This window comes from Calypte anna, chromosome 2 (genome assembly GCF_003957555.1).
Source record: "Calypte anna isolate BGI_N300 chromosome 2, bCalAnn1_v1.p, whole genome shotgun sequence".
NCBI lineage: Eukaryota > Metazoa > Chordata > Aves > Apodiformes > Trochilidae > Calypte > Calypte anna.
Window position 1 is genome coordinate 21,982,469 of NC_044245.1, and position 21,227 is coordinate 22,003,695.

General features: G+C 38.1%; 2 protein-coding genes across 9 annotated transcripts in view; one reads left to right on the forward strand and one right to left on the reverse strand.

Annotated features, from left to right (window-relative positions):
• On the reverse strand, positions 1-18,125 carry SLC25A40 (solute carrier family 25 member 40). Of its 7 annotated transcripts, none has more exons than XM_030446184.1 (12): positions 17,787-18,125; positions 16,823-16,949; positions 16,407-16,525; positions 14,371-14,430; positions 13,096-13,202; positions 11,501-11,568; positions 9,712-9,836; positions 8,672-8,845; positions 6,142-6,251; positions 5,771-5,852; positions 4,992-5,072; positions 1-654 (listed from the first exon to the last, which is right to left on the reverse strand). In XM_030446184.1, the coding sequence occupies exons 3-12, from the start codon at positions 16,498-16,500 to the stop codon at positions 548-550; spliced, it is 1,008 nt and encodes a 335-aa protein (XP_030302044.1). In that variant the 5' UTR covers positions 16,501-16,525; positions 16,823-16,949; positions 17,787-18,125; the 3' UTR covers positions 1-547. The 7 variants fall into 7 exon arrangements, with proteins under 7 accessions (XP_030302044.1, XP_030302045.1, XP_030302046.1 ...); XM_030446185.1 differs by lacking the exon at positions 17,787-18,125 and adding an exon at positions 17,471-17,592; XM_030446186.1 differs by lacking the exon at positions 17,787-18,125 and adding an exon at positions 17,506-17,587.
• The window catches only part of DBF4 (DBF4 zinc finger), a 15,313-nt gene continuing 11,618 nt past the window's right edge, over positions 17,533-21,227 (forward strand). Inside the window, exons 1-3 of one of the 2 annotated variants that reach the window (XM_030446182.1) lie at positions 17,533-17,730; positions 18,198-18,285; positions 20,638-20,816. In XM_030446182.1, coding sequence (XP_030302042.1) covers positions 18,240-18,285; positions 20,638-20,816 — 225 coding nt within the window. In that variant the 5' untranslated portion in view covers positions 17,533-17,730; positions 18,198-18,239. Of the gene's footprint in view, positions 17,731-18,197; positions 18,286-19,296; positions 19,322-20,637; positions 20,817-21,227 lie in introns of those variants that run through there. The other variant, XM_030446183.1, reaches the window with a different exon arrangement.

Sequence of the window (21,227 nt, forward strand, 5' to 3'; positions counted from 1 at the left end):
TTAAGAATAAATAACTGTTTATTGAATTAACTCTAGATCAACCTCTTTATGGAATAATAATCATATCATCCAATTTAAAGCCCAAAACATTTTATAAATATCATTTTAAATACTTGAGAAAAATCTTTAGTCAGACTGAAAAATTAACACAGTGGCAGTGGTTTTTCTTTATTGCTTTGTCCAGCCTAGGTTTTTGTTTGTTTGTTCTTTCTTTTTTTTTTTTGTTTTTTATCTCCTTTGTTTCCTTGTTTCTCTTTAGCTGCAAGAGAAGCCACAAAATCTTCAATGGTAGTTTTGAGGGTCATGTGCATTTTCATAAGTCTTATGAAAAGAGGAAAAAGTGAATTTGTCCATTGTGAAACAATTGTAAATGAAGCTTATAGTTTTAGTTTAGTTTACCAAATTTAGTTACCAAATTTATTTAGTTACCAAATATAACGACAAGAATTCACTGGGAATTCAAGAAGATACTTTGACAGATTGAAATTTGGCACATTTTACCATATATTTTTACTTCTCTCAGTTCGAGGAAGGAGAATTAAGGATGTTAGTCCATTTTTTCATGTAAATGAGAAAAGAAAGACTTTCCATATTCATATGTGCTGATCATTATGGCACAAGCAGGAGCAACTTTAAACAGCCGTGGAGTCATACCTGCCAAGAAGAGAAAGGAAAGTATTCACTATCATTTGCTTTCAGACTGAAGTGCTGCTGTACCATTTAGTGGTCACAATATACTGATACCAGTTTATCAGCTGTGATTCTGTCTATACACATTGCTCAAAATACTGTAATTACTACTGTAATGTAGTTACAGTAATGTAACTACTACTGTAATGAGCTTTTGAGCTCCCCAAAGCTACCCTGTGGGGTCTGCCTGCCTCAAGTCTGTTGCATCTCTGCCCTCTCTGTCTCCCCATGCAGCTGGAGCACCGTGACCTGCAGGACTACTTTGCTCCAGCACAGAAGAGGTGGTGCTGGGGAGAGACTGTGTCCTCTTTGCTAAGAGGCTTGAGACCTCTCAGCGAGGAGGAGAGGTTCAAGAGGCCCTGAATCTTGAAGTCAACCAAGTCAGGGAGGAAGCGGCTCAAGTACCCTCTGCTGGGCTGTACCCTCTACAGCAGGTATGTGTCTCAGCCCTTCAAGCTGACTGAAAAGCAGGATGCCCCTGCCACTGTCTCCTGAAGCCTACAGCGCCTTTACTAAAGTGGAAGGATCCTGCTCACATGGAAAAATGATGGACCTTGGGCATCAATGTCTCCCATTACAATCAACTATGATCTTGTCAGTGGAGGTTAGAAAATTATTCAGCTTACCTAGGAGTGAGAAAATAAGGCTGAATGCACTTATCTACCCGCACCCATCTACTTGAAATGCCAAGATGCCTGTGTGGAGCTAGTGCAAATGACTTATGACCTAAGGGAAACTTTTATCCCTTTGAAACAGTAGCAAGAAGCCAGTCAGAACACCCCAAATTGCCTCACTTACATGTGGGTAACTGAACCGAGACAGTGGCTGATAAAGAGCTCATCTCTGTGTTCCATTAGTCATGACCTAAGTGTAGGTATTCTGATTTATTAACAACATTTCATCCAAAATAATACTGGTACTTTATGGTGATGCTGGCATTGGAGCTCTGAAACAAACATGCAAATCTGTTGCCCAGCTCTGTCATCACTGTACAGCAAGTAAAGCAATGTGACCTCTTTCAGTGAACACCAGGCTTGCAAGTCTTCAACTGTGTAGCCATTCACACAAGGAACCCCAGTGAAACAACACCATGCTGTCAGGACTGGTGTATCCTGGGTTTGGAAAGTCTCTTGCAGTTGTTTGTTACATAGGCTTTTATCTCAGCATCTTGTCACCTCCTCTGGCTGCCAGAATCACACAAGTGCACTACAATGGCCATGACAGAGTATTGCCCCAGCCATGTGGCAGAATGGGACAACAGCAGCCTCACCCCCCCCCAGGAAGACTTGCTGAGGACAGAAAGACAGGGGAATCTCTTTCCTTACAGCCTGGGAGAAGGGCATGAGGAGAGATGAATGACAAGCACCAGGGAAGTAAAGCTCGTGGAGATGAGTGAACATCCTGAGGTGGACACACAGGAAGTCATGAGCACTTTGTGACTGTGAGCCTCTCATGTACTTTCAAGGTTAAATTTTCAGTCTTCAGTTGACATACACAGAAAGGAGGATATTCAAAAGCAAGCTGCTTCAAAAATGGTTTAGTTATGCACTGATACTGTTCTAGTTTGGAGAGATGGGCTAGTAAATTATTGCTAAAATTACCTGAATGTTTGTATTCAGCAAAGGCAAAGTTTCATCCCCAGGTGAAGATTTGCTTCAGTTTAATGAATGACAGTTGTCCTTCACAAGAATATATGAACCAGAAATAAGAATTCTTCAGGATGTCTAATTAACTTGAACACTCTCACTGCAAATATCTATTTGTGCTGACATATGAGGCTAAAAATTCTGTTCCTGTCACATGTGGTGGCAATCCCAGACTGCCTTTGTGCATTCTGAGGTATACAGAGTGACAAATGCCTAACTCCAGCTGAGTTTCCTCTTAATTCCCCCTCAGGCACCACAAGAAGAGGGAGAAAAGGTAGATGGTGAGTGCACTTGTGAATGGCAGTTCTTAAAGAACCCCATTAACTGCTAATCACAGCCCATAGCAGTTCACCACAAAGTTCTTGCCAGGGTATAGACACATTCAGATTAGTTATTGGAGAAGTTCCTGTACTTATGGGGTAAGGGTATCTGCTAGTTGCAGATTGGAAATTAGGGTGGGGAGAACAGGATATAGATAAACTATCGAAGTACTTCTGCTTTTAGGTACTGGATTGGCAACTAGAAACATGGCTTGCATTCTATAGCTACTTAGGACACAATGTATAAGAATGCAAAACTCCAGTTTCTGGGAAATCTTCTTTTCTTCTTGTTTTGCTTGTTAGAGGGTGACAATTAGAAATCTTTGACAGAAGTCTAGTAGGATCCATAATAGCTGCTGCCAAGCATCTTCAAATGGGTGAGAAATTTTCCATGTTGTTCTCCCCGAAAATACCCTGGGATCTTGCAAAATCCACCATGAATTACTAAAAGGAGAGGTAATTGTCTCAGAGTCAATCCTTCTATGTAAGTACGGAAGTGCAGCATTCCCTTAAAGATTTTAAGAATTAAAAGAAATCTTCCATTTTGTGATGAGGTAACAGTGAGACAACTTCTGCTCTGATGCTGGAACATGATTTTTTATGTCTGTTATGACACACTTGCCAGCTCATGAAGTCCCTGTTTTGGCCAGGGTGTTTTGGTTGTGCAGTGGAAGATGCTCCTAAGTCACATAAGGTCTCAGGAGCTTCTATTATCACTCGTTGATACCAGAAAGTTCTCTTATAATTGAGCCATAATGATGATAATAAGGAGGAATAATATTTCCTGCTGAACCTCTCAGGAAAATGGCCAGCTTTGTTCCTGGAGTCTTTGAGTTAGTACCAAGAATTAGGTTACAAGATTACACAGGGGAATTGCCAGAATTCGAAAAAGACAACAGAAGGTACTCCTGGGGAATTTTTGTTCTACAAATATGCAGGGTTTAAAAGGCCAAAATATCTAATGATGGTCAGGGATCCATCTGTGCTGGTCAGCAGTAGAAACTGCCCATAGTTCAGTTAAAAAAAAAGTGATCTTTGCCAAAGGTATCAAAAAGAATAAAAGACAATCTTTAAGAGAGTCCACGCAAGAATAAAAAGAAAATACAATCAAGAAATAACACAGCCTAAATAGGGTCTTAGCAATGACACTGTCTCTTACTCAGTGCCCCAGAGGAACTGAAAGAGCACCAGCCACCTTCTAAATGATGTTCTGAAATGCTCAGCATTGGACAAAGCCTGGGCAGCAATGGTGCAGTCCCTTGATAGGTTCAGTGAGGGTAATGGGGTCATATAATATGTGTACACTCATTTGAGTACATGAGATAACGTTCAAGTAAAATATAAAACTCTTTGACTCATGCAGAAGTCACTAAATTGACAAGATTGTGTTTCCCCATCTGTGTAAATAAAATTTAACAAATATTTAAATTATTTTTCTAGCTTGATAGAAAAATGAAAGGAAAAAAACCCCGGGGAATACTTGTTACATGACCTTGCGTATCTCAAATATACATTATTCAACAGAATTACTCCCATCTAGCAAACAAACAAATATTAATATAATTGCCATATCTTCCAGTCCTCTGTAAAAAACTGCAAAGTTCAAATACCTGCATTATTATGTATGTATTTTATTATGTGAGTTCTACTTCAAAACTTCTTGGGTTCTCAGTACTGCATCGTATTCAAACAGTAAAAAGGGAGACAAAAAAACACCACTGAAGCTTAAGATGTTTCCAAGACAAAAAGGACCAAAATAGTTGAGTATAGAAACTAGTACCAGATGAAAAAAAAAAATTAGGATAGGTATTCCTAAATATAGGTGATGCAACAGTAGTGAAGATTTGGAGATTTTTAGCACTGGTCTAAAAACTGCATCTAAGAAACTCTCAGTTTAAAACTACGTGCACACTGAAGCTATCGAGCCTACAATCCATTACATTTCCTTTGAACCAATTCCTTCTGAAACACTTAGGCATTTTGGTTTTAGAAATCAACAAATTATTTACATTTGGAAAAAAAAAAAAATTGCTTCCTGAACTGAATCCCACCATTTTTATTGGCCAATACAATTGTATCTGTCAAGGCCAGTCCCTCTGTTATTTAAATAAATTGTGTCCATCTTGGACAGCTGTATTTGAGTAACTTCTAAAGGTACTAAATTCCTTCTGGATTTATGCACATCTGTTGCTTTATATATGCAAACTATTCCATAACAGACTGTTGACAGAGATGGAAGTGTTACATAATTTATATGTTAACATCTATAATCACATTACTGATTAAAAAACATTCTCTCTAGTCTGAGTTTTTAGAAATATATCAAAATATTTACCAGCAAATAGTCCAGTAATCCCATTTTTAGTGACAATTTTCCTCATAACTGCCCAGGTTGACGTACAGTGCCTCTGTGGAACTCAATATTGTACAAGAAAACAGTAAATTAAGCAATATGCATGATGCCACAGAAAAATATTTTAAAAATCAGAGACAGTAACTTTGGATGTAATTATTATGTTTAATTAATTTTATGTTAATTTTATCCCTACTACTAATACAGGATGTTAAATTCATACAGCATGCGAATTAACATAATACAAAGCATGTCATAGTAAAAATCTGTAGTTAACACCTGGGGTAAGATATATGAACAGAGACAACATTCTCTACCAGAGTAACTGACACCAGTTGAAAGAAACCAACTAACTTTCAAATGAGCCTCTCTCTCTCTCCATGTCACTTCATACGTGCAGCTAAAAGATCATCACAATTCAGATTTTTAAACAAGAACTTTCCCATATGGCAAACTGAACCTAAAGTTAAGTTTTGAGAATTTATATCATATGAATGAATCATAAGAATGAACAATAATTATTAAGCTAGGACACTATGTCTAAGTTTATAAAAATCAAATCCCCCCTAAATTTGTAAGTGAGTTTGTGGAAGTATAGATCTATGAGATGTGGATCAGAGTTCCTTGTAGAGCAAATCACATTTTTATATAAACTTTAGAAGATGAGACAAATTAAAAATTCCTACCAAAAGTCTATACACTCAAACACTGGGCTTTATTTTTCCAAATTCTTTTTTTCTTCCTCCTTACCAGCAACTTACTTTTTAAGGTCTCAGTCTCCCAAAGTCCAGTCTGCCTATGTGTTTTCACTACATCAAATGGCTGAGTTAAGATAGCTGCAATCTATCAGGAAAATAAATTAATTATAATGCTACAACACAAACAATTAAAAATTTTAAATTAACGTGAACTAAATTTAAAATTAAACTTAATATTCCAAAATTCTTGTATATCACAACATCGTAATTTATTCAGATACATCTAATCAGCTTGAATGCCAGACTACGTGTATTCAAAGTAGATGAGCCCCAAACCCTACACCATTTCTGAGAGAATCATATAGAATCATACCTCTTTTGTTACTTAGTCATAATAATAAAAAGTAGTACCAGAAACAAAACTATATACTTACAGAGCCAGATGCAGCTCCTGAAGTAAAAGCAATAAGAAATGTTGGTTCCTGTGCACCAACTTCCTTGCACAGCATCTTCTTGAAAGTTTCATAATTAGACCAGTACATTGCTACAGTTATTAAAAAGAAAACCACAAAAACCCAAATTGCATTAAAATGTATTTTCATGTCAAACACAGAAATTATTTTAACAAGTACAGATGTGAATATATTCTACTGTGGCAACAGGAGCAAAAAGAAACAAGAACTGAAATAAAAAGAAAAGTGGTTTTTGTGATTGTCCATGGGTTTTTTTAAAATTCAATTTAATATCACTAAAAATGTAGGATATAATTATTTACTATGTTTTCAGGCCTATTCCACACATTTTGTACATCTCACTAACTCTACAAAAATGTATTTCATACAACATGAAAGTGCTCAGGGCTGCCTATATTCTTTTGGGGAACAGTGTAAAACGGAATTCTGAGAGAACCAAGAAATATGAATTTGCTCTCTGAAATGACTAACAGAGGAATGCCTCTATGAGGACTGTCAAAGAAGATGGTCAGTCAGTCTGATGGTCAACTTTTAGGAATAATATCTGTTTCTATTTTCGTTGCTGAACTATACTGCATTACTGCACACCTTCTGCATTTTAACTAAAACTCTCAACTATTTGCTACTGGGCTGAATTAAAGAATGATGTCTTCTGGCAGTTAGTCAAATAAATACTAGGAATGATGGCTGCATATCCTGAAAGATAACTATGCCTCCAGCACTGACTTCTGGAGGTTGTGTCAGCAGAGAAATATCACAGTATTTTCTTGCCAGGAAAACTGTCAGCACATATGTCTGGTCTCCAATATTTCACAAAAGCAAATGCAGGCAGTATCTCAGAAAGCGTTCTCAGGGTTTGATGAAAACCTACTATTAAGTGTACTTAACCCTAATTTAATATAAATTATGCAAATCCAAAACTTTGCTTAAGCACCTGCAAGACTCCCTTCCCTATATACCTTGTACATTTATATTCTCTGCAACAATACTTAATGAGTAAAGTGTTATTGTTAACCCAATTCTTGTGCTTACGTTTTCACAGCTTAAGGCCCAGTGAGCCTCCCGAGGTACATACCTGCAACATCATTCCCTCTTGGGCTAATAACACAGTGGGATTCCAATTACCCTGTGCTGTTTGAATCATGCTGTGCTGCTTGACTGCTTTTCACAGAGGAGCTGCTTTCTCAGTACAAAACTGTTACACTGATTTTAATTCTTCTTGAAAAAGCAAACTTCAGCTAATTGTAGTAGAGGCTCAGACTGTGCTGTAATACCAGACACACTGATTCTACTGGGGCATCAAACAGAAGAGCTAAGATTGAAGGCATTAAGGGAGCACATCTTAACCATATAGAGTATTTATAAGAAAAAAGTAATCTGCAAACACATCTGGAAAAGTCATTAAGCAGCATTAAACACTTTTAGCTTTACATCATTACAGTTTTGTGGCGTTGGTAGTTTGTTGTTTTGTGTTGTCTTTAAATACATTATCCTTTACTCATGCACCTAATTGCCTACTCACTACTTTCAACAGATTCCTTAACCTATAAAGCAGTAGCTACACATTAACCTGTGCTTCCACCCTTCCAGCACTCCACGATTTTAAGTGTTCAAAAGTGCTATTCCTGGTACTACCCAAAGAACAGAAGAACAGAACCATCTGATGCTGGATGATCCAGAAGTGCTCTGGTAGCAATGGGCCACAGACAAGGGCTCTCACCACTGGTATTAACAAATGCAAACACTGCCCTTTAGCAGTCATCACCCAGTGACCTCTGTAGCTCACCACAAAGCAAAGGGGGGATAAAAAGGGAGAAAGATAATCTCCTTGTTATCTTAAAGAACACTTGTAAGACTAGCTATGCTCTGTATCAGACATTTCTTCCAGACTTTCAGCTTTGGAGCTTTGCCAACAACTGGTGCTCTAGCTTCATGTTTTGTGGAGCAGTTCCACAAATTCATTCATCTTGCTAAAAAAAATTCCTGATGACACTACCTACTGCTTCACTCCCTCTTTGTGCGTGTCTTCAAAACAGAACAACACTTAGAGCACCTAGAGCATACACTATAAATAACCAGTATACCTATTCATATCACTGAGAAATTTTCCTACAGCAAGTCTTCAAAAGCAGTCATTGCAGAAGCTCAGTTTTTGCCAAGGACAGGCTAAGTTTTTGCCAAGAAAGACTGGACCAGATGATCCTTACGGTTCCTTCCAATCTGGTATTCTATGATTCTAAAGATGAGAAGAAACAGTCTAAGGATAAAGGGAATGTAACAATGAACCCGAGCTGATCGACAAACAAAATGGGTGGGAAAAATCAGGTCCTCAAAGACTTTATAAATAAAAACACTTAAAAGAGAGCAAGTACATCTCAATCATTCTTAAAGCTAACCATTAAAATTTCCTAAAAACACAGGAAAAATCCATGAATTATGCAAAACCAGATCTTATGTCGCAATCCAAGCTTACATGGAAAATACACCCTACCTGAGAAAGGTATATCTCTCAGAAGAGTAGAACTCCAGCCCCCCCACAGGGAAAGCCATCCATCTGCAGCCACTTTACTGCTGATGCACATGTACAGCTGCTTGTAAGACAACCTGCGATACTGCATTCTTGTTCTGATCAGGTCCAGGGGACTCATTACAGTAACTGAACCAACTGCAAATGAGAAAAATGTGGGCTTAAAAAAATAAAATAGAAAAAAGAAATTTAAATCAACATTTACTAGTAATATTTCTTGAACATTAAAGTCAAGTCTCACCTTACTTTATGTATCAGACTCCTTTCAACTCTCATGTTTTCCTTGAAATAATTCCCAAAACAAGCTTCCTTTCCAAGGAAGATAACCACATCTATTCACAGTACCTAAACCTTCTGGGCACACAATCTGCCTACCTCTTTTAAATACCATGTAACATGTAAAAATCATAATAAGAACAATTTCCCATATCACCCCAGAATAACAATTGTTTTTCTACTAGTTTTCCAGCTCCCCTCATAGTCACGAGTTGACTATGGAATTACATTCCCAGAATCTTCTAAAAAAGGCCAAAAACCTATGACCTGAACAACCCCTACATGAAGAGATGAGGAAAGCAATGAACAAAACTAAGAAGACAGAAAAAGAAATTCAGTCCCTTTATATCATACAAATACATAAGTTAAATTTTCATTTTCCTTGTAATTACCTGTGTAGCTTGACTCTAGAGAACAATGTTTATTATTAGATTCACCACAGAACAGATTTAAATTAATCTCTCCTTGCTGGAAGATATAGGAGATATAGTTTTAAACAAATTCCAAACGTAGTGAAAGTGTAACATCAAAAATAAATCACAGTATTCCATGTTAGAGTGTTATGTTGCCCGAGAAATATTGGGTCATTACAGACTTCCTTTCTATGCCCACCTCCACATTGTATTATCCCTCATTTAAAGCTGCAGCAAATTTACTGTAAAGACAAGTATGCTATTTTCTTGGCACTGTTTTATTTCAGCTTTATCTTCAAACAGATGACAACTTACATCTGCTTAAGGAACCTGCAAGAATTGGAACGTATTGATCATCCATATCAGGTCTAGACTTCAGAGCTTCACTCAGTTGGTCATAGCAGGTAAAATAGATCACTGTAGAAGGAAGTGCCATTATTCTAAAATGTAAGACAGGGAGTCTAAATTACTACAAGGAAAGCAGCAGCATAAAGTTAACCATCTTGTATGGATATTTTCCTTAAATAAGGAAAAACCAAATCTCCAGATGAGTTTTGTTATGAAGAAAAAGTATTAAACCAATGGCTTTGATTCACTGCCTCTTGTTCAGTTTCAAATTCACAGATTTCCCAATCTTTTAGTCTTTAATTTCATCAGAAAAAGTTCTAAGTAAAATGACAGTGGATTATCTCAGTAAAAATGTATTTCATATCACCTTCAGAACAGTTTTGATATGATATTGGAAGATCTTAACATGAAGTATGAAGTAAGCAAACAACTTAACAACTGGGAGTATTTATCCTAATAAAGTTTAGAATACTCATTAGTTGAAAGACAAGGTGGAGTGAGTAACCATAAACTGTTTTGCATTCCATCATAGTGCAGACTATAACAAAACCAGCTCAATATATAAGCATTCAGTGTAGGGGTAAAGCACCACAACCTGCTCTAAATTGGCAATTACATTTCTGTGTTATGTCTGTGCCAATACAGCACACGCCACCATTACCAATAAAACAGTTAAAAAAACCATGCTTGGAAAACCAAGAAGTCATCGTTTAGATTTTCTTTTAAATACTTTGTACCTCTCTTCAATCAAGAACCTGGCTCTTCACTGCAGGAGCACAGAACACATGTTGAAGAAAAAACTGTCCTGGCTGAAACATAGCCCTCTTAGTTCAGTTAGATCCTAAAAGTTTGTATTTTGAAATTTTCACCTGTTCAAGGTTAAATAACAAGGCCTGAGCTTGACAGAGCTTTGCTTATTTATGCCTCTATACTGAGCACTGGGTGAAAACCAAAAGCACACCAGTGCTTTCCCACTGGGCTCTCTGATTAGGAACACCAGAACTGTAACAAAATGCTTCATGTCTTACAAGGTACACCTTTGAAATACATGTTAGATTTGACCAATTTTCTCAGATTTCATATGGAGCAGGATGTAACTGTAGAGGTCTTAATTATTATTCATACTAGGTTAATATAAATAACAAGATAAAACCAGATTGGTGTTGTTTAGCTTAAAAAGACTAGGAGGGAATTTGCTAACAGTGTTTAAATATGTAAATTTCTTTTGTGGAGAGAGAAGGCATTATCTGTTTTCCATCCCAAAGCTGGGGATAAAAGCCAATACAATTTTTTCGAATAAAGATTCTAGTTAGATGTTGAAAAAAAAATTAAGAAAGGTTATGAGGTGCAATGTTTGAGTGCCTGTGGAAACAGCTTTGTTGCTTATTGCATCATTAGTAACAAGATAGGATAATAAATACTGATCAAAAACTGATTATTCCCTAATAATCATGGCTGACCTTGTGGTTCAATTAAGCTATCAAGGAGAAAGTTACAGTAAGAATACAACTTCTAAAAGGCAAAAGGAATCTGATGCTCCTGATTAACTACCAAGAATGTATCCAAGAAATCAAAAGGAGAAATCTCAAGATCTGGATTTAGATGTTTATGACTGAACTGGTTACAGTAATTTCAGAATTTAATAACTTGTTTCATATCACCTAGAAATAAACAAACTCATTTGTCTAAGTAATAGAGTAATTAAAAAAAAATAATTAATAACATACTACAAAAAAACCCAGAACATCCAGCTTACAATGTTGGGGGAAGTCCACTCCACAGTGATTTAATTCCCTCTCTTTGAATAATTTTCACAGATGCATCCTAAAAAACAGAAGCAAAGAATGGCAATTAGCCTTTGAACTTAGTAATATATTTTAGCTGGCAGAACACAAAATTAATGTATTCAAAAAGTTTTTTAATTGCTAATGCTAGCTATCATATTTAATCACACAAGTAATTCCACTGAGCTGAAGAGAAATATTTGTGTGCTTGAAAGTATGAATTTCCTTCCATCTTTAAAGGACCAAAGTAGTAAATTTTTATCAGGAAGTGGCAGCCTTATGAAGAAGTTATTTTCAGAACTAATACAGCATGCAGCAATTTCTGGAAACTCCCCAAAATAATCCAGGACAATGTATTTTTAATATGTATCACAAGATCTAGGCATGAAATAACAATTAACTCAATGATCCAATACTTGCTTTCCATGACAACAATGTGGCAAAATACATGCAATGTATATACACTATGCTACATACTTGGAAGCTCACAATAAATATCATAGCTGCCTCAGAGATTCCCAGACCACTGACACCAGAACATTAAACCCTGAAGACCATACAACTGAAATTGCCATCAAAGAGAAAACCTCCATAGTAGTCAGATACCCAATTTTCTTAAATATTTGGGGTAAGAGGATGAGATTTGATGGATAAGAATATACTTAAGACCAGACATCACAAGGCCTAAAAAAGTAGAGGCTGACAGACCACAAAAAAGACTCACAGGAGAAAAACACAAATAGCCTACAATGTCCTCTATGATTTTCTTCACTGCACAATTTTCCAGCACTTTTGTTTTAAAAAAATGAAAGAAGATCCAATGATATATTAGTCATTCTTGTTTATGAACCACCTTGCTACAGCAAAAAATAAGCATAAAATCATATAAATTGGAAAAATAAGTGATTTTCTAAAAATTACATGAAGATAAAAATGGAAAAAAATTAACTTACAAAGTTATTAATCCTTAAAAAATTAATACTGTACAACTGCTGAAGAAACCTTTTGCATTAACATTTATTCTTCTCAGAAATTTAATTCTGAAAAAAACCCTTGATCACATGTAATGTAACACCTTTCAAACAAAATCTAAACTAACAAAGCATCATCAAAGTGTCCAACACCAAGTCTGCTTCAAGGGTTTGGGTAAAATGCAAGCCTCACAACTTTCAGTGGATCCAAAACTTGACATATGAGCTTAATTTTAAAGGAGCATATTGGGAGATCTGTGGAAAGAAGAGCTGCAAGCAGGTACAGAAAATCAATAATTTTAACCAGCAACTATTTGCAATATAGCTCCAGTGGGGAAAATAAAATCACAGAGGTATTCAGTGAGGAGAGCTGTGCAGTTAGCTGTCCCCATAACTGTCTTCAGGAAGGAATTTGTATTTTCTTGTAGAAAGAAGAAGGTAACATTGTCATGTAAATTACACAGTGTAACCATACAAACACCCTCTCAAATATTAACAAGTTCTACTAGAACTTGAAAAAAACCTGTAAAAAACCAGCATGCTAACTTTTAAAAAATTTCAGTATACAGTTTTAGATAAACGTAAAATGTTCTTACCAATGTGCCTTTGAAATGCCCAGGTTTTTTATACCAGGCTTTGTTGTTTCCATTCTCACAAACACATATATGATCCATACGGCCACTGGAGTATACAAAACACTTACCTAATAATATAAGTGTGTAAGAATACAGTTAATACTTTTAACACTGTTCTTACTCAGTAGTAACTTCAAACTTCAAAAAAGGCAAAGTAGTTGCCTTCAAATACAAGGCAACACATCCTTATCTCTGGACACAGAGAGGGAAAATAATCTTGAAAAGTCAATGACAAATAGTTAGGCAAGAGGAAAGAGGGAACAAAATCCCTCCTCAGATGGCCTGACTACATCTAACTGCCCTCATAGGCTTCAGGAAATATGTTTATGTTACACAGCCATCTGCCAAAGACTAAAAACATCACAAAACCTGAATGTCACTATTTCATGTAACTATGTCAACATCTTTCAGACTTTCAAATCTTTTATTAAATAGCCTCAGTATCCACATTACAAGTGGAAGTTAATATTAGCTTAGCCTGTATTTGTATCAATCATCCTCTCTACTTGTCTTTGTTTTCTTGTACATCATGTGCTTTGAACCTGCTTTATAAAATATTATTACCATTATAGAAACATACTTCAAGTATCACATTTTCAGATTTCTTAAGGGTTTAGAATTTACTAAAAAAACAGGATAGGCTGCATAGGTACTTCTCCCAATTTACAGCAAATCTGACTGCAAATATTCATCTCAACATACAACACGGAACACCAGTCATCTCCTTTCCTTTAAATTTCACTTATTAATTACAACTAAATAGCAGAGATCATTGCCATATCTTTGAGTACACAACGTCCTCAACTACTTAGAAATCAAGTGGCAAGTGATTTAAGCAAGGCTTACTACTCTTTTTCAGAAGTCTGCATGCTGGAAGAGATAAACTTCAACACAGTATTCTGAACATGTAATCCCTCTGATTAAATATTTTTTATTAGTTTTTTTTTTAAACTCAACTCAGTAACTGCTGTAGCTTCTGCCATAATTAAAACAGACAGAAAAAAGCACGTTTAAAATCTTATGTAGCTATGGGAATCTTTTTCCACTGTGCCTGTTCACTTTTTTTCTTTAGCAATTTCAGTATTTATTGCTGTATTGCTTATTTCCCCCTCACTTAGGATGAAGAAACAAATACAACTATAAACAAATGAAAATATTCTGTGGCTGAGCATTATTATAATTATGAGCTAAACACAACAACAAAACTGTCCTCCATCACACTACACATTTATTTACCTTTGGAGAATGGATTGCTTTGGGCTTGCAGTCGAGTTTTGATAACATCAAGAGGAGTTACTGAAATGAAATAGAAGTCATTTTGAAACACCCTCCACACCCTGAAAATACAGAAGTCTACAGATGCCCTATTGTGAACTTACATTATTTTTTTATTTTTAGAAGGAAAAAAAGGACCCACTTTACAATATTATCAGACAGAGGAAAAAAGGAAAAATATAATTCCTGTATGGTTTGCAAGTGACCATATGTATCTTTTTGAATTTAATAACAGTCACACAGACAACAAATACTATAGATGTACAAATCTCATCCAAAAACGATTGTCTCATCTCATCTGAAAGTGCTAAAACTTGCGCCATTATGCTCTGCTGGTAACCTTTTATAAGTGGCATATCAGATCAGATTTTGGCCTCAAGCATGTGAAGTATTATAGCATTTTTTACATGTTTATTCCTTTTCAATAAACTGACTGCAATAGCTATGTTAAAAAATTATTTAACTCAATAGGCATTTTCCTTCTTTACTGTATGCAGACAAGATCTGCAACTTTAGTTGCTGAAAAGCAAATGAAGGTTCAGTAAGCATTTCACTACTTGTGCTCCAGCCCTTACAATTAATTATTACAGATGTGCTGAACTCTACAGTGGCTGGACAGCTGCACCAGCCTCTACTGACTATATTGACTGGAGGCTTGATTCAGTTGCCTACATTCAAGCAGCTAGTGCCACCTGGATCTCCAAGGTATCCAAAACAGGTACACACTTGAACAAAATGCCACAGACAGGACCTAAAACCTTACTGTGCATCAGCATCAAATACTCCAGCACATGTCTCATTGACACATTCCAGTAGCTCCACTGGTATTCCACACCTTAGCTCTTGATTCCCATTAGTTGACCAACAGGAGGTTGAATATATGGCTCACGGTTCCATATGCACAGGTAGAGGTATAAATGTGACACCTGCAGCTCAATTCAGTTGCTTATAATTTGGCACCCAGTAGCATTTCAGCCACTCACACATATTCTGCCTCATTTCCCAGCTGCCACTTCAGAAAGGGGCTGGTGTCCTTTAGATCTTGTGGTCTCAAATACCAAAAACCTTAAGCTGTACTAGAACCTTCCATACACATAGCTGGAATCTATATTGAGAATTCCACAGGTCTGATGTAGCTTTGCTTGCTACTTTATGCACCACAGGACACATGGCATGAAGATAGACTAAAAAAGACTATGGTAAGATCCCATTTTTTAAAAAGTAAATTTCACGAGGGGAAAAAATGTGCTTAGAAAATTGCACATTACCCTGCAACATAATCTGGGTTAAAAGTCAGAACTAAAGGCCAAAAAGCAACTGAAACACAACGTATAAGCTAACGAGCTTGGAGAACTCCAAGGTGATATGAGCTGCTGAATCTCACCAACCCGTGCCTCCTCAGATATGCATGGGGAAGGAGTTCACGATTGATATGACCAAATATGAAGCCAAAGACGAATTCCTCAGAGTATCCAGAAATTTAACTAAAAGTTATCCTCAAGGGAAAAGAAAAAACACATGAAACAATAATAGAAGAATTTGATGGTGTAAGACATCATAGCAGAATACATAAATGTAATTACTGAAGTAACAACACAAAGGGATTATCTCACAGTGGCCAGCCCTACAGGATTTGTGTCTTGTACTGTAAAGTAGACTTCTCTTTAAAATCTATTGTCAACCAGGAGTACGGAAATTAATTTTTTATTATTAATTTTGTCTCTTGCAGAAAGAAAGCAATTCATTAGTACACCAAGAGTAAAAACGACCTAGAAATGAGAAGTTAATAAAAATATTCTTATTTTCAGAAATTTTTAAAGACTTCCAGAGATGGAAAAGATTTAAGATAACTATATTTGTTTAAAAAAGATGCAAAAACTATCAGAAAACATTCTGGTGAAATTTACAGCTCATATAATTGCAGACATCATGCTGAGTCAAACTTAAGAGTAATCACTTTGCAAACTTTCTATGGCAAACCTGACAGTTTACCTTACCAATCAGTGATGTAATTATAGCTCCACAACAAGAGGATATTATTTGTTGAATAACTGTTGTTTTATCTAAGTTGCTATGAGACAATTCAACCATGACTTTATCCTTGGAGAAGGCAAACCTGTTAAAGAACAAAAAACGATATTGCTAGACTCTGCTCAAAACTTGCAGGAAGATCAAAAGTAAAAAATATTTTAAATTTGCATTAATACGTTATTTATAAGCATCAATAATGTAAATATTAGTTTTCTAATATTCAAGCATCTCTGTGTATTTTTGAAATGAGAGTATTTGTGCCACATTTTGCAAATAATCTGTTTCCTGAAGGACAATCAATTAATCTTCAATATCCTTCTTCCACAAACTACAACGTTAAGATTCTTTTTGCAAACCCCATTTAATATTTAATATGTATTACCTCTTGCTGCAACAAAGTGCTTAGGAGCATGTAAATAATCTGTACAAAGCCAAATTCCCATCCTGCAGCCCATAAACTGTAGTACAGCAGAATACTTCATCTAGCCCTCCTCCTGCTTCCATCACTCCTGCGAGAAAATCGAGAGAGGTCTCCTGGTCGGTCCAACAGGCACAGCCTACTAGTGATGAGTACAGCCCCTGGCAAGCTCCTCAGGCAGTAAATAGTGACTAACTAGTATTATGCCCCCATTAAATACTAATTCCGTGGGCAAATCCTGCTGTGTGGCTGCAAAAGCAAAGTTACAACACCTTAGAAACGTATTCCCAGCAACTAAGCTCTCAACAGTTCTTCATTTGATCTACAGGAAACACGATGCTTTGCTAGTTTCACTAAGTTTCACATACAAAAAAATAATAATCTGCCCAAGATACACCCCTTAGATGCTAAAAACTACTAATTTGTGGGGAGTTGTGTTTTAAATTGTATATATTTTTTTCTAATAAAACTGCTTTCCAGAAGAGCATGTATACTGCGTTTGTAAGCAGCAAGCAGGCTGCGACCTCCGGAGGCAAAGCCTTTCATAATAACAAATGTGAAGCATCGTCATCCAGCCCCCCCCAGCCCACGAATCCCAGTACCGCCGCAGACTGGAACTGTGCTCCGGGGAGGGGCAGCGATCTGACCTGCCCTTGAGCCAGGGACTGCCCGGGGCCGGGGAGCCTCCGGGGCGACAGACGCCGATCCCGGGAAGTCCCCAGCCCGCCGGCACCGGGCCTGAGGGAGGTCGCTGAAGCGGGCCGGTACTCAGAAGATTCCCCCACCCCTTTGCCGGGGCCGGTCAGAGAGGCCCTTCCCGAGAATTTCTGACGAGAAAGGGCCCACAGACCCGGCACGACCCCTGAGGCGAGGTAAGGAAGGGTGGTGATACCGCTACAGCCCGCCCACCGCGGTAACGGCCGCTGACCTGCGGAACCTCCCTGACCCAGGCACCTCTTTCACTTCCGCCCTCCCCTTAGCGGGAGGGAGCCCACGGCCCCGCGCCCCTCACCCAGCCCGGCAGCACCTCCCCGCCTCGCTCCTCCCTCAGCCCCCAGCTCTCGGCCCCCGCCTGCCCGTGCATCGGAGGGCGCTGGGGAGGCCACGCCGGGAGGCGGAGCGAGGCCCTGCGCGGCGGGCTGGGGCTGCTGGAGGCGGGAAGGCCTGGTGCGGCGAGGCACGGCACCGTCAGGAGAGCTGCGGCGGCCCCAACGGCTACGGTGGAGAGGGCCGGGAGCCCTGAGCCGGGGTGAAGGGGGCTGGCCGGGCTGCAGCGAGAGGTAAGGTCCTGGCGGTCCTACGCGCCGGGAAGCTGAGCGGCTCTGCTGAACTCCTGCAGGTCTGCCGAAGGACGGCGAGGAGGATGTGACTCCGTGGGAAGATGAAACCGAGCGCTGCGGAGGCTGCCGGCAAAGGAGCGCGTCCCCGTAAGCGGCGGGTCGGTGGGGATGGCCCGCGGGGTGGCTGCGACGGCTCGGGGCAGGAGGCTTAAGCCTTTCGCGCCGTCAGCCGGGCCGCTCTCCGCCGCGGCCTGGTGCCGGTACCGCGTTACTGGCTTCCTTCGTGAGCCCCCGCGGTGAGCCTGGTGCTGGGTTTGGGCCCCTCGGGTCTGTCAGGCGGACGGGTAAGCACGGCTTGCGCTGGCTTTGTTAGAGGCGAGCTGAAATAAGCTTTTTGTGGTTTGGGGAATGAAGCGTAAAAGTGTGTAACTGGGAAGGTATCCAGCCTTTACAAGGTGTTTGCAGTGCAAAGAAGCGGGTAGCTACCTTGCATATCGCCGGCCGCTGCGTGCATCCTGCTCCGGCCGGGCAGATGGTTGCTTGGGTGGAGGATGCCTGGAAGGCCTCAGCACCTCAGGCCCAGAGGGGTATTGAGGTGCAGTCACTGTACGAGAGACAGAAAGACTCTTCACTGCAGTACTGCTAACTCAATGCAGAGTCTTGATTATCCCTTAGAAATTAAATATGTGTTTTCCAGTATTAATTACACTATTTATTATGTTAATGTTTGCACTGGCCTGGCCATTACATGTGTGTGCTGGTATTTGTTGCCATCTCATCTGCAGAGTTTAACTTGCACACATGCTTATCATCCATCTTTTCTATTTAGCTTCTGAATTAGTTGCACTGTCCTAGTCATCCCCTTGTTCCTCTTTCTCTTAATTACTAGATTCTACAAAGCAGACTGGTATTCCTGTTTAACATCTATGTGTTGATAGCCATTACTAATAGAGTCTTGCAGCATGAGCAGTAGTCCTGCCCCTTCTCCCGTCTAAGACCATTGCTGCAAGGGAGAGAATAACAAGAGAGACTGGTTTTGGTTTACACGTTGGCTTTTTTGTCTCCATGAAAGGCCTACTCACTTCCTGCAGCACATTTCATTGTCTGCTTTAAGCTTCTCCAGAAAAGAAGCAACTAGAAGTAGGGTGTCCGTGCTTGTGGAAGAAAAGACAAAGTAAAACCAGTGAGATCCAAGTCTTGGATGATTCTGTCTTCTGTCATTGGTTGTAAATTAATTATTGTGGAAATATTTAAGAACAGAGAAGATTTAATTACTTTCAGTTAATAATATTTTTCTAGTTTCCAGTTATGTTTAGCTACACAGACTTAGGTGTATCACTTTGTGCATTTAGGATCCATCAATATCTCAGTTTATTTGTACTGTCCCTCTCAAGAAATTGAATCTTAATACCAACAACATTTTTCAGCAGCAAGCTACACAGAGTTGTCCTGGTTTCCATTTGGTATCTAACTACTAGTTTCGTATTGTGCCCCATAGCTCTTCTACAGGCAGTTTAGCAATTCTCTCTATAATCTTATTGGTTTTGCATATCTCTATTCTTTTCCCCCTAGGTCATTTACTTTATGGGCAAGGTCTTATCTCCAAGGCTATTCTTCATGTCTTTCATCATCCTTGTTACTCTTTTGCAGGCTATATTTAAGATGTAATTGAGTCCTGCATTTATGAATGACATGATAAAATCCATTGTATTTTCTGTTTCTTGGCAATTTCTGTTTTTTTTCTTTTGATTGCTATTCAGTATTGAACTGATATTCTTGTAGAACTCTGCCATTTCAATATTTCACTTAAGAAATCGTCTTATTTCTCACCCAAACAGGTTTTTTCTTTGCTTAATGAATGTCTAGACTAACAGGACCATGTAGAAGGTTCATCAGCACTGTTTAGTTGCTGTACGTAGTTTCTTAGTTTTAGAGTAAAATTTACTGGGACTGAAAGAATGGTTATAACTACAATGGTTCTAAACTTAAAACTTAGTTCTTCTGTATCTCAATGAGGTGCTCAAAATTTAGGTAGTAAGATCTAGGTCTTATATTTTTTGGTGTTTCAGTTACATTTGACCATTTTTTTTTTGTTCTAATGAGTCTATATGAATCCTTTGGGTTTCAGATTAATGAGAGAGAAACAGATTCTGTTCAAAAGTGGTGTTCCTGTGGTTAGCAGTGTATATACTGTGGTACAGAGATAGCAAATGCTTAGCAAACTGGGTGAGAAGTAGACAGCATTGTATAGTGACTGAAATAAAAACCCCATTTTAGAACATTTAAAAAAAATCTTAAGGGCATGATTATTAGTGTCTGGTTTTGACATGTATAACATAATTTTATATTATGTCAATAGCTATATTTTTTTTAAGTCCTGTGTTGCATGGCAATGTGCCGTGTCCATTTTCATAGTTTACAAATTGCCCTTTTTGAAAAGAAAAAATAAACACAGTCCATAATACCCAGTCGTGCTCAAATTCCTTTTTCTTTTTGCAGCAGATGGAATGCAAGCAAAACCAGAAAAAGTAAGATCTTCTATGAAGAATGTGAGAAAAGATACCGGAAAACTAGAGAAACTTAAATATAAGCCACTAACTGGGAAGGTGTTTTACCTTGATATTCCATCAAATGTGATCTCTGAAAAAATAGGAAAGGACCTCAGAGAGCTAGGAGGGGTAAGTTAATGAGCAGAGGTCTCTCCAAAACTAAAAGAAAATCTGTGCATGTGTAATGCCTTTTCCAAGTTCTTTGCGGCTGCATTTTAATACCTGCATTTTATATGTGACAGGATGTTACTTTTTTATGGTGCTATAATGCTTTTTATGAACAATTAGCTTATCAACATTGTTTGTGTTTTGTTATTTGCTAGAGGCTGCTTTACTAATTGTAACAAAAATGCTTCTTATAAAGGTTAGTTTTCAGTTGATTATTCATTTGCTTAAAAGATTATCTGAATTTACTAAGTTTCATTGTTTGAAGTGGGTTTTTTTATGCTGCCTCTGAATACTTTGACATGTTTGCATGTTACAACTTAAGTTGTTCAGCTGAACCTGAAAAAGATAAGATGAAGTTTTTTGTATGCTTAC

What these genes read in the sequence shown, in the direction of transcription:
- SLC25A40 (XM_030446188.1), bottom strand. Translation starts at nt 16,500, where the DNA reads ATGGTTGAATTGTCTCATAGCAACTTAGATAAAACAACAGTTATTCAA. An exon ending in AAGCAATCCATTCTCCAAAG is followed by an intron (nt 13,203 to 14,370) that starts GTAAATAAATGT and finishes TTATATTATTAG; the next exon opens with GTAAGTGTTTTGTATACTCC. An exon ending in GATTACTGGACTATTTGCTG is followed by an intron (nt 655 to 4,991) that starts GTAAATATTTTG and finishes TCTTCTTGGCAG; the next exon opens with GTATGACTCCACGGCTGTTT.